The 12,511-nt window shown below is 35.0% G+C and overlaps 1 protein-coding gene across 3 annotated transcripts in view; it reads right to left on the reverse strand.

The window, feature by feature from the left end:
• Positions 1-10,902, reverse strand: part of LOC110458667 (probable phosphorylase b kinase regulatory subunit alpha) — a 70,551-nt gene extending 59,649 nt beyond the window's left edge. For all 3 annotated transcript variants that reach the window (XM_021510493.1, XM_021510495.1, XM_021510494.1), the window contains exons 1-14: positions 10,766-10,902; positions 9,334-9,492; positions 8,498-8,714; positions 7,642-7,724; positions 6,613-6,693; positions 5,140-5,238; positions 4,196-4,237; positions 3,234-3,338; positions 2,759-2,812; positions 2,074-2,196; positions 1,485-1,580; positions 677-784; positions 324-402; positions 90-224 (exon numbers count right to left, since the gene is read on the reverse strand). In XM_021510493.1, coding sequence (XP_021366168.1) covers positions 90-224; positions 324-402; positions 677-784; positions 1,485-1,580; positions 2,074-2,196; positions 2,759-2,812; positions 3,234-3,338; positions 4,196-4,237; positions 5,140-5,238; positions 6,613-6,693; positions 7,642-7,724; positions 8,498-8,714; positions 9,334-9,492; positions 10,766-10,843 — 1,459 coding nt within the window. In that variant the 5' untranslated portion in view covers positions 10,844-10,902. The remainder of the gene's footprint in view (positions 1-89; positions 225-323; positions 403-676; positions 785-1,484; positions 1,581-2,073; positions 2,197-2,758; positions 2,813-3,233; positions 3,339-4,195; positions 4,238-5,139; positions 5,239-6,612; positions 6,694-7,641; positions 7,725-8,497; positions 8,715-9,333; positions 9,493-10,765) is intronic.
• Positions 10,903-12,511: the final 1,609 nt, after the last annotated feature.

Raw genomic sequence — 12,511 nt, forward strand, 5'->3', positions numbered from 1 at the left:
GGGACAGACCTCAGACTTACCTAGCAGGGAGTAGATCTGTGTCAGTACCCTGGCAGGGTACACTTGTATGGGACAGACCTCAGACTTACCTAGCAGGGAGTAGATCTGTGTCAGTACCCTGGCAGGGTACACTTGTATGGGACAGACCTCAGCAGATGTTTGGACATCAATACCATGTTCCAACAGATGCTCCTGAATTTTTAAGTTCTCAGCCAGTATTACCACTGTAATATAGAATCAGTAAACAGAGTGATAGGTTTACACAATAAGACCCTAAGCATAACCTAAAATTATTGTAGTTTTTTTAAATAAAATATATTTACCTTGCACAACTATGTCTGGCTTCGGTTCAGAAACCAGGCGTCGATTCAGAGGATCTAGTTCACCGGGAGATAGAAAATTCTAAAAAAAAAAAAAAACATTGTGCAATGATTAATACAGTGTATATATCTATATAATTGATGATGCCAATGGATTTATACCAGATCACTCTCATCACACAACAAAACACCTCAAACAAGGATAGGAAACTGTTTAGTGCTGCCTTCAATGTCAGGTTTCAAAATACTTTTAAACTGTGAAATCTCAATTAAATATCATTATCAAATTTGAGGACCCTTACGATGACAGTATGTATTCCTCCCTAGATAAGAATACAGTTTGCCTTCTATATTACCTCCAAGATCAGTCTGCTGAGGATCAACATAGACTCTCCCCACATCTGTGGTAACTTCCCGATGGCCACTCGCTTCTGGCTATTTGGATTTCTGTATTCCTCATCTACCTATAATATTAATACATTTCCTTCTAAATCTTGACAAAAGAAGGAATACATTTTGGCCTTCAAAATGTTCAGTACCCTATTGGCTGATGTGCTCAAATATGATGTCATGATATAGGATACATAATGTTATTAAAATTTGACATTTTGTCAAGCAGAAGAATATCTATCGTTAAAACACAGTCGGCATGTGACATCGCTTCAGGGAAATAAACAATTTTATTAAACCAACTTGCTGGGAACCTTTCCAACGATCTTGGTAATTTGTACAGTATCTAGAAAATTGACTTCATTTATTGTTGCATTTTGCAATGTTATAGTTGATTTGTACCAAATTCCATGGTAAGTGGTGGGAGAAAAATAGTCAATTATTATATACGTTTCTGGGAGAGAGAAAATCTATCCTCAGGTGTACAATTTGGGCTCAGATCCTCAGCAAAGCTTTGGTCCTGATCCAAATTCTACACCCTGAGATAAATGTTCTCTTTCCCCATATTTTCTATTAATTAAATATATCCATCTACACAATGATATGTAATTGTGTAGAAACAAGATCCTCAATTAGCCTCAAAATAATTTATACACATGTAAAGTATATCAATGCATCTCATTGTTGCGAAGGGAGAACAGAATCTCATACTTCAACTTTAATTTACAAAAAGATCTATGAATCTGAAACATATACCAACACCACACATGTTACCTTGTCAGCTGGCACTGTGTATAACTCGGGCATCATCAGAACCCCATCATCTCGCTTCTTTAGGACACTATCCAATAGGTCCCTGTACTTGATCACCTGTTCAATGTAACATCAGTACTACAGACTAACATCTTATAATACTAGTAGTATCTCAATCCTGGGTGACTTAGTTATTCTTTATTCATCATTGTGGTGCGTTAATTACAAACCAGCATATTAATGAACTCAGTCGCCTGAGGTTTCAACTAATCAGAACCCATTAACTCAATTTAATAATAAATTTGTAAATAGTGTAAACTTTTGCACTTGATTACAGTTTGTAACTTGTATGAGTATTTAAATCATGAATGGCAATCAGCTGTCTAGTACAGTATGGTAAGATCAACAAGGTGGAAGTCATTGCTTAGTACCATATAACGGGTTATTTACAAAGTTTATTATTGCGACTCATTTTTCTAGGCTTGTCATATTTTGGTGATCATGCGAGACCACTAAACAAATCCCCGCGGAAATATCCTGCAATACAGTATTACCAATGTTAAGTATGACCAATAAACTACCGTCTGAAGCCTGTGATGTAAACACTTACCTGCTCTTCGTTACCATTAAATAGTCCATCCAATAAGAAATAGGCAAAGAACATGGGCCACTGGCACTCGATCTTCTCAAACATCTGTAGTTCCCAGGGCTCGTAGTAGAGCCGAGACGGATCCTGTGACAGTAAGATGTTTGTTTAGTATCAAGGGCTCAAATAAAAACCCAACAGTGAAGGGCTCGCAACAATGCTGTAATAGATACTGTCAAGTAACACGTGTTATTTCCAAGGGTTCATAGTGAAACTTAATCAGATAGCATAAAGTATATGTGTTATTTAAGCTCCAAGGGTCTGTAGTAGTGCCGAGACAGATCACATGTTTTGCTACATAGCTGTTGAAGTAAAGACCAGCTGCTACTACATGGGCTATATGTGTTGTTTCCTCGACTTTTATCATAAATGCTTTAATCACCTTCTGCCTATCGTTGCTTTCCCAAAATAACCTCAAAAGGTTTTTTATGTGATAATCACCCGTTTATAAACCAGCTGTATCATCATTTGGGCCATATTACCTCTCTCTGTTTTGGGGCAGTCTTTCTGGAAAGGTTTGTCTTTATCATTTACATATGACCAATAGCTTTAAAGAAAAGAAATTGTTTGTAAATAGAAAATTTTAAATAAACCAATAGTGCTTCATTCTTTATTCTGACAGTATATTAGGCAACAAACTGACTGTTACCTCCTTGGCTGTTTTATGTCCATCTCTCAAAAACCGACAGAAACCATATTTTCCCTGAAATAAGAACAAAACACAATTTGATAAACACAAAAGTCTGCTTTACAATATTTAACAAGGCTATGTAGTCATATATACTACTAGTACAGGATATACTACATTGGATAACAATTGTATAAAAACCACATAGTAATCTAAACATGTATTTATAAGTTTAGAATTCTTTGGTACTTAGTTAAACATTTAATATATGAGATTATACCATATCAAAACCTCTTCATAACTATTTCATTTTTTCATAGACACAAATATGTATATCTTATATAAAATCTCATTAATCCTTTAAAAACATATTGATGTGCATGTTAAATTTTGTGAATAAATCTGACTTTTAACAATTAATAAACAAAAATAAGAGTCTCGGAATATTAAAGTTTCCAGTATCTCCGAGTTAAACGTATCAGCTGACTTCTGTTACCTCGAGTTGTTGTTGTATGCGTCTCCTGGTCTCACTGATCAGGCGTACATCATCAACAGCGAAAGCTGGGTAACTTATCACTGTGATCAAGGCAGCATCTATTTCCTACACAAAAAGGGAAAAGCTATGGTGAAAACACTACTAGCACAGCGGATAAGAGAAAAATCTTGCCCTTTGAGATAGAAGTATCGGTATAAACATTGTATAAGAGTCTTAATCAACTTAAGATATGGAGGCATCTTACAAAAAGTCACTTCCAGGTTTTTACAAGATTCCTAATATATACTTTTTATGTTATGGAGCTATAACACAAAAAAACGGAGATATACGCAAGTCAATCCTTATAATTTAATCTACTTTACACAATCCCTGTGGAAATCCACTTTTATTAATGGACTCTTTTCTCTTAGAAATTATTACGCCGCTGGATCAGCCAATCAAAAGCAACGTTACAAACGGTGACGTCGTTTTTTTACGTTATGACCTGATAACTTAAATTTTTAAGCCAATGAAAATGCTTGTTACCAGCAAGATTAAATCATATTACAATAATACCTATCAAGGATTGACAGTGTGTATTATTTACTTCTAAATTGTGAAAAAAATCATAAATGCTTATTGTATTTACATCACAACTTGGTGGTTTTGACAGCCCTTTTCTATTTACAGTAAAACATAAACGCCCTGTAACGTTAGTTTGCTTTTAGATAACATAGTTTGATATTCACATGACAATTCAACAACAGGGACACAATGATTCAAAAATTCACAAAAAGCATGTATGCAGATTGCTTTACTAGTGTATTAAACATGAAACATCCAAAGCTACATTTTACTTCTTGTTTTTTATTACCTACAAACTAAACTATTGCTGTCTGCGAAATACTGATTGTTTTCATTAAAAAAATATTATCTGCAAGGTGTGTAAATCTGCTGATGAATTCATGGTGTCTTAGCGTTACCTTAGAATTGGATTCTTTAGGCAGCATAGAATGTAATATGGCCTGAAATGAAAGAAATATCATAATAATACATTTCAATGTTTACAGACATAATATATCTAATAAATAACACAGACTCTTTAGAAAATATCATGGTCATTAATCATGTCACATTGACTTTTGATATCGTACAGTACATAATATCTGTATTTTCAACCTATGTCACAGTGACTTTTGATATCGTACAGTACATAATATCTGTATTTCCAACCCATGTCACAGTGACTTTTGATATTGTACAGTACATAATATCGGTATTTCCGACCCATGTCACAGTGACTTTTGATATCGTACAGTACATAATATCTGTATTTTCAACCTATGTCACAGTGACTTTTGATATCGTACAGTACATAATATCTGTATTTCCAACCCATGTCACAGAGACTTTTGATATCGTACAGTACATAATATCTGTATTTCCAACTCATGTCACAGTGACTTTTGATATTGTACAGTACATAATATCTGTATTTCCAACCCATGATATCATTTTTTATTGAAACAAATTTACAGAGTCGTTTAACCTGGTACTTCTTTGAGTAAACTCAGTTATGAAAACCCTTTAAAAATTCCAGAATAACGGGAACATATCATGGATAATCGAGAGCAAAAGTTACTAGTAACAGTTGCCCTCTATTCCAGTTCGTTATAATTGGTCAAATATCTGACCAATGGCAATAGGTCGCTTGAGCCTTTAGCTCTGGTAAGTGATTGAAAAACATGTATCTCCCATTCTACTGACCTGGTGTAAATATTGAACATGGATCTCCCATTCTATTGACCTGGTGTAAATATTGAACATGGATCTCCCATTCTACTGACCTGGTGTAAATATTGAACATGTATCTCCCATTCTACTGACCTGGTGTAAATATTGAACATGTGTCTCCCATTCTACTGACCTGGCACTGCTGAGCCTCATCAGGTAGTACATGGATGATGGAAGTGGGACCGCCCCGAGCTCCAAACAAATCCAGCTCATTGATGGCCTCCAGTGCTGCCTGTAACATGTATGGTATCTGATCATCAACAACGTACTATTATGAAGTTTTAGCATATAATTGTGAAACCAGTAAAATGGCATTTTTTAGAATTGTATGGTTAGCTTAGCAACAGTTCCATTACTCTCAATTGAATTCAAATCTTAATTTTTCATATTTAATACCATATTAGCAAGAACAAAAGTTACAACAATAATTAGTTAGGAAGTTCTTTATTTCAGACTTTGACTTATTTTCTATTATAAACATATTTGACCTTGAAAGTAGGTCAAAGTCATTCATTTGACCAAATTTGTTCACTCTTGATCCCAGCCAGCAACAGAACAAATATGATTTCATTGTGTGGTTCTCTCCTCAGTGAGAAACATTGCAGTGATATTGCTATCTCCATTCAACAGAAGCCTTTGCCATTTGACTTGGGAAAATATTACACACAAATAGCATGATTTTGGGAAAATACATCAGAAATAACCTAGGGAAAGGAGCCTTTATTAAACCCAAAATTCATGCTAATAACTCACTGCTTTGTGTGGTTCTAATCTTCATAGGGCTCTGGTTCTTACCTGTGCCAGCAACATCCTATGGTTCTTACCTTCATGGGGGACATCATGTAAATCTTACTTTTACAGACAACATTGTGGTTCTTACCTTTGTCAGGGACATCTTGTGGCTCTTACTTTAACAGACAACAGTGTGGTTCTTACCTTTGTGGGGGACATCATGTGGCTCTTACTTTAACAGACAACATTGTGGTTCTTACCTTTGTCACAGACATCATGTGGCTCTTACTTTTACAGACAACATTGTTTCTTACCTTTGTGGGGGACATCATGAGGTCCTTACTTTAACAGACAACAGTGTGATTCTTACCATTGTGGGGGACATCATGTGTTTCTTACTTTTACAGACAACATTGTGGTTCTTACCTTTGTCACGGACATCATGTGGCTCTTACTTTTACAGACAACATTGTGGTTCTTACCTTTGTGGGGGACATCATGAGGTCTTTACTTTAACAGACAACATTGTGGTTCTTACCTTTGTGGGGGACATCATGAGGCTCTTACTTTAACAGACAGCAGTGTGGTTCTTACCTTTGTGGGGGACATCATGAGGTCTTTACTTTAACAGACAACATTGTGGTTCTTACCTTTGTGGGGGACATCATGAGGTTCTTACTTTAACAGACAACAGTGTGGTTCTTACCCTTGTGGGGGACATCACGTGGCTCTTACTTTAACAGACAAAAGTGTGGTTCTTACCTTTGTGGGGGACATCATGTGGCTCTTACTTTTACAGACAACAGTGTGGTTCTTACCTTTGTCAGGGATATCATGTGGCTCTTACTTTTACAGACAACAGTGTGGTTCTTACCTTTGCCATACCAATGGAGCTAGAGTTGAGCTCAGGGAGACCATGGTTTGTCTTATCTCCCCTTTCCCAAATACCATAATCCTGAAATATACGGTTGTGATCAAAATTGTACTCTATATATATTATCTAACATTTAAAACTGAAAAATTCAACTGACTAAAGCAAAGATAAACAAAACCTTTTGCTATACGCTTATATCTACGTCATGGTAGGATTTAGATCATAAGCTTCTATATCTGTACATGTCTCAGCATTAGTACAGGAGGAGATTTGATCAGATGATTAAGTAACAAGAAACTGATGGAATAAATAAATTATACATTACACAGCTATTTAACTGATTTGTCCTGTCACCGACCTTGTACCACAGTGATATCGTACTAAATGTTAAATATCTAACATTACAGGTTACATATTAATGAAATGTCATGTCACTGATTTAATATGGCTACCTCATTGACTCATATTTACAATACTTATTATAATCTGACTGAAGTTTTAATCAACTACTTTGTTCTTATTAAATGTTGTAAACAACCCTGTCTCACTAAAATGATATGTCACCAATTCTGTTGTAAGTGATATCAATCTGAATTAAGACACCACTTTATAAGCCTATCTCATGGGAATGTAATGTCACCCCTACAGGTTCAGAGTCGGAGCTTTCTGTCTGTAGCCTCCGAGACCAAACAAAACGTTTTGGGTTATACCCATGCAATATAAAGGTACACAAAAAAAGCAACGTCAAAACATTTTGCTATTAAGTCATATTAATTTCAATTTCAATTCTGACATTATTATGCATTCTTTAAAGTTTTTCCCAGGTGGAAAATTGGAGTTGTGTTAATATAGGGATTTTTACAAACTTTTTATCAAACCTACAGGAGGAGAAATTACCCTAATTTGTGATGATTTTTTATTATACCATTATAATTCTCATTAATAATTTCAAAATAACAAAACACTTGATAAAACCTGGTGTCTATTGAAAACAAGTTAAACATGCTAACAATTGTTTCTCCTACTCACCGGTGTTCTGTAGGCAGACTCTATGTAGAAAACTAGATTCTGGATGTAGGCAACCTCGTCCAATGTATACACTATTTGGAGACCTGGTGATAAGAACATAGAAACAACTTCAGTTATAATGACTTATAACGACTAACCAATGTCTCTTACAATAGAAATGACAGTTTATAACAAAGTAGGTCTGAAGGATGTGAAAATTCTAACCAAGAATGTAGAAAATGGGTTAAAAACCTTAAATTGTTGGAATTTCCATTTAGTAATTCGATCCAAACACTGTCATAATGATTAACTTTATTTATCCAAAGTAAAGAAGAAAAAAACAACAACTTCAGTTTAAAAAAAAACCTGATTTCATGGTTAACGTTGTCTTAATCAGGACATATTTGCCAGAATTAAATTGCCTATATTGCCAGGTTAAAATATTGTGCTCCCAAGGGTACCATTTATTTGGGTGATAGGGTACCATTGTATTTGGGTGATAGGATTTATTTTATAAGTGTTTTACCAAAATAAAGTAAAAGATGATATTGAATTGTTTATTCAACTTCACTATTCAGTAGTAAATTGATATATAGTTTTTTTTTCTTTATCTCAGAATTTAATCATTCATGGAGATTATCATTCATGGCTTTAACATTCTCTGGGTATTTAATTTTGCACCATCTTTCGTGGCCGTGAATAGTGAAAATAAAACCCCCGCGAATATTACCAACTGTGAAGTAGTTTGTGTCTATCCATCATACCGTGATGTAAATGGGCTGTGACTCCTTTGACAACTGCAAAAAAACAACATTTTAAGTAAAATTTCAACCCTTTTCCAACAGAAAATTAACCATTTACAATGTTTTTTTGTTACCTGAGGCAGTCATCTGAGCTAGAGTTAGAATATACAGAGAGGTGGCATCTATCTGGAGGTGACCCCAATCGTCATCCCCGACCACAGGCTTTCCAGTCTTACTGCTGTACTTAGCATGCAGTGCATCCTTGGGGCTCTGGGTGTGTTTGAACTTCTCCAATTTGTCAACTTGCATCATCATACACCTCAAAAGGCCTCTCATTAATTTCACAACAGCCTGTGAAAATAAGTTAACAATAAGCATAACCTATGATGTTATGCTGTTTTCATAAATTACTTATACTACCTAGGTTTAAGTGACCTAATCTGTTGGGAAGTATAAGCTACAGTATAAATCACAAAATAACAGTACATTTGTAATCACTATTAAGTCTGACAGTATAAATCACAGAATAACAGTACATTTGTAATCGCTTTATAGTCCGACAGTATAAATCACAGAAAAATAGTACATTTTAAATCGCAATATAGCCGGACAGAATAAATCACAGAATAACAGAACATTTGTAATCGCTATATAGTCTTACAGTATAAAACACAGAATAATTGTACATTTGTAATCGCTATATAGTCAGACAGTATAAATCACAGAATAAGAGTACGTTTGTAATCGCTATATAGTCAGACAGTATAAATCACAGAATAATAGTACATTTGTAATCGCTATATAGTCGGACAGTATAAATCACAGAATAAAAGTACATTTGTAATCGCTATATAGTCTGACAGTATAAATCACAGAATAATAGTACATTTGTAATCGCTTTATAGTCGGACAGTATAAATCACAGAATAATAGTACATTTGTAATCGCTATTTAGTCTGACTGATTTTACCTGCTCCAACTCATAGGTCTTTGCTCTATCCTCATCCAGGTCAGCATTCTTCTTGTAGGCCTGGGCCAGACCCCATACTGCCATAATAGAGTACACATTGTCCCTTACCCAGGCATGGTTGTGAGTCACAGTACCTCCAAACAGTCCAGTCACAGGATCCTAGCAGAGAATTATAAAACCAGTATATAATGTATAGTGTATGGTTATAATTAAGGGGGGTGGGGGGGGTGGGGGGGGGTGTAAGAGAAAAATGCCTTGTCCAGTCCAGAATGGAAAGCAAATCCTGCTGACAGTACTCAGAATGAAACCTTCACCGTGTGCGTAGTTAAAGTATTAACTGCCTGCCTGTGTGTTTTACATTTCATCTTTCTTATATAAACAAGAATTCCTAAACTGACATCATCTGCACCTAAAAGAATGTGGCTATGGTTGATCCCTATTTAACTTGTCCTAACCAAACAGATTTGCCACTTTTTTGCTACTTCACATGTCATCTAGCTCAATCGGTTAAAGCTGCCATCTAGAGTCTGGAGGTCAAAGATTTGAAAACCGGTCTGTTCATGCATTTTTCCTCTCCTGTTTCAGTGGCGTCAGTGACCAACACCTGTTTCAAGTCACATGTACACTTGGCAACTTGAAACAAGCTAAGGGTTGGCAAGCTCTGAGGTAGCCAATTTTGTAATATGACAGGAGAAATGCAGGGCCACACTTGGATTTGAACATGGAACTCTCCCAACTCGAGAGTAAGGCTCTACCAATTGAGTTAAAAGTAGTCCAGTTCAGCTACTGGTAGTGGTTCGAAATTCCAGTTGAAGCATGCACGCTATTCTCTTTGCTAGCTGTTACAAATGGTATCTGTGGCCCTCCATATGATGACAGGGACTTAGAACCTTGGTTGATGTGGTGTTCGAGGGAAAATCATTTAAAATGGGGGAGTATGCGACAGGTTTTAAAGGTACATAGATCATGGTCGCCTTCTAATTCAGGCTAGAGGGAACTTCCCTTCAACTCAATCAGTAGAGCAGCAAACTGGGAAGCTGGGTGTTACTGGTTCGATCCCAAGTGGAAGCACATTATTCTCTTTCCTGTTACATATGTAGAGGTAAGAAATCCTGCAAACATTACAAGCCTGTCTCGAAATTTGATTGAGTTCAAAACCTGTTCAAATATATGTAAAGATACAGCTTAATAAGGTATTAAGACTTGTGGCTTACGCATTAACAATTAAATTGTAGAGATTGCATTTCCTTGTGTGTTCATATATAAGCCTTTTAAACGTCAAAAAGTATCCCTTTTGCATCAGACACATTACCAGCATTATATGTATAATTAGGTCCTTGTGACAATTTCCCTGAGCCAGGTTAGTCTAAAGTACGAAGAAAAACTCTTTATACATAACAGTTATTGTATACTCCTATGACAATGACGTTACCTGATGCTTCAGAATTGTTTTGTAAACCAAGCGCTGATAGTAATCAAGGCGCACACCAGAATTACTTCTGTTCCGCATCTTCACTGCCTAGAGTTCCACTGTAGATGTTATTTTGTGACAGAACAAACTAAGGTCATGTGGGTTCATGACATTGAATCTGGTAGTTTCGAACTTTTTTGTGATTACCAAATAGTCTTCTTTAACCCTTAATGTTATTCTTTTTGTGTAACAAATCAATAAAGTAGTTAAATATAAATGTATTGTATATATAGTTAGTGGTTATTTATTCCACATCGTAAGTTCGAAACTGTGGCTTAGCAGACCCTGGCTAGTGAAGGTCATTATAGACTTTACACAACTCGACGGTGTAAGTATGTTTTTGTATAAATTCTTATGAAATATCACTGTTCATATCAGGTTCTTGATGAATGAAATGCATTATGGATGAACAAAGTACAGAATAAATCATTGATGATAAATTTATCGGCATAATGTAGACAAGATCACAATGAATCTGAAGTCAGTTGTCACGAAAACGCAAGAATTTTCAATTTCAAAGTATTTTATTGACAATACATATATAATACAAACATATAAGTTAACATTAAAGGAGATATTTGAACAGTATTGACAAAAGAATAAGACAACAGGCTTTGCCTATATCAGTCTTCTTCTAATTCCGGTAGATATGTACAATGCTTAAATATATAAAATGTTGTGATTCGTTTCCTCTCACACTCATGCACACCCACACCCACACCAGCTTATGTCTAATACTCGTTATTTAAGGGATAAAACTTGCCTGAATAACAATAATTATAACAATACATGAATATTCATTTGGAAATTTATCTAGCACGTATAAGTAACGAAACGTTTTGATGATTTAATATAAGAGTCAACATGTATAAGAATAGTTTTATTTAATTGGTTGGATGCATTACTAATACCATATACTAAACAGTGCAGATTTAAATATCCTACTAGATTATAAATAGTGGTAATATGATGCCTAATATTAGAATACAGAGGACATTGAAAGAAAAAATGTATTAGATCTTCCCTCTGTACACCACATACACAGGAAGCATCATCAATCAGATGGTCTTGTAACTTATCACAGTTAAGATCACTTTTAAAATTTCTTAGCTGACATAAAATTATGTTAAGTTTCCTCGGAACACAGTTAATAAAAGTTTCTGAGACGGATGTATCAAAGGTTTTTTTAAGTTTCTTTTTAAAAGATGAAATTGAGATGGAGTCTCGTACAGTGCTATCAAGTGCATTCCATTTTACCATTGTAGAAGGGAAGAAGCTATTCATATAAGTAGTAGTTCTTGTCTGTGGTATATTAAAGAATCTGTTATTTCTGAAGGTATAGTTATTATTTACATTTAGAAATGGTTGAATGATATTATCGAGATAAGTTGGAGTGTAATTATTAAGAATCTTATACATTAATGTTAGTTTATGATTTTGTCTTCGTGTGTGTAATGTTTCAAGTTGTGTTTCAGTATACAGAATATGATGAGATGTACCTCGTCTGAGGCCAGTAATTAAACGCATAGCTTCTAGTTGAACTGATTCTAAAAGATCTGATTCCGATTTGGTACAATTATCCCATACTATATCAGAATATTCTAGCACAGGTCTTATATAAGAGACATATAATGTTTTTAATGTATTCCTATCAACTGTAGTTTTTAAAATTCTAAGAATACTTAGTCTAGAGTTCGCTTTCTTATA

This window comes from Mizuhopecten yessoensis, unplaced genomic scaffold (assembly GCF_002113885.1).
Source record: "Mizuhopecten yessoensis strain PY_sf001 unplaced genomic scaffold, ASM211388v2 scaffold9685, whole genome shotgun sequence".
Classification (NCBI taxonomy): Eukaryota; Metazoa; Mollusca; class Bivalvia; order Pectinida; family Pectinidae; genus Mizuhopecten; species Mizuhopecten yessoensis.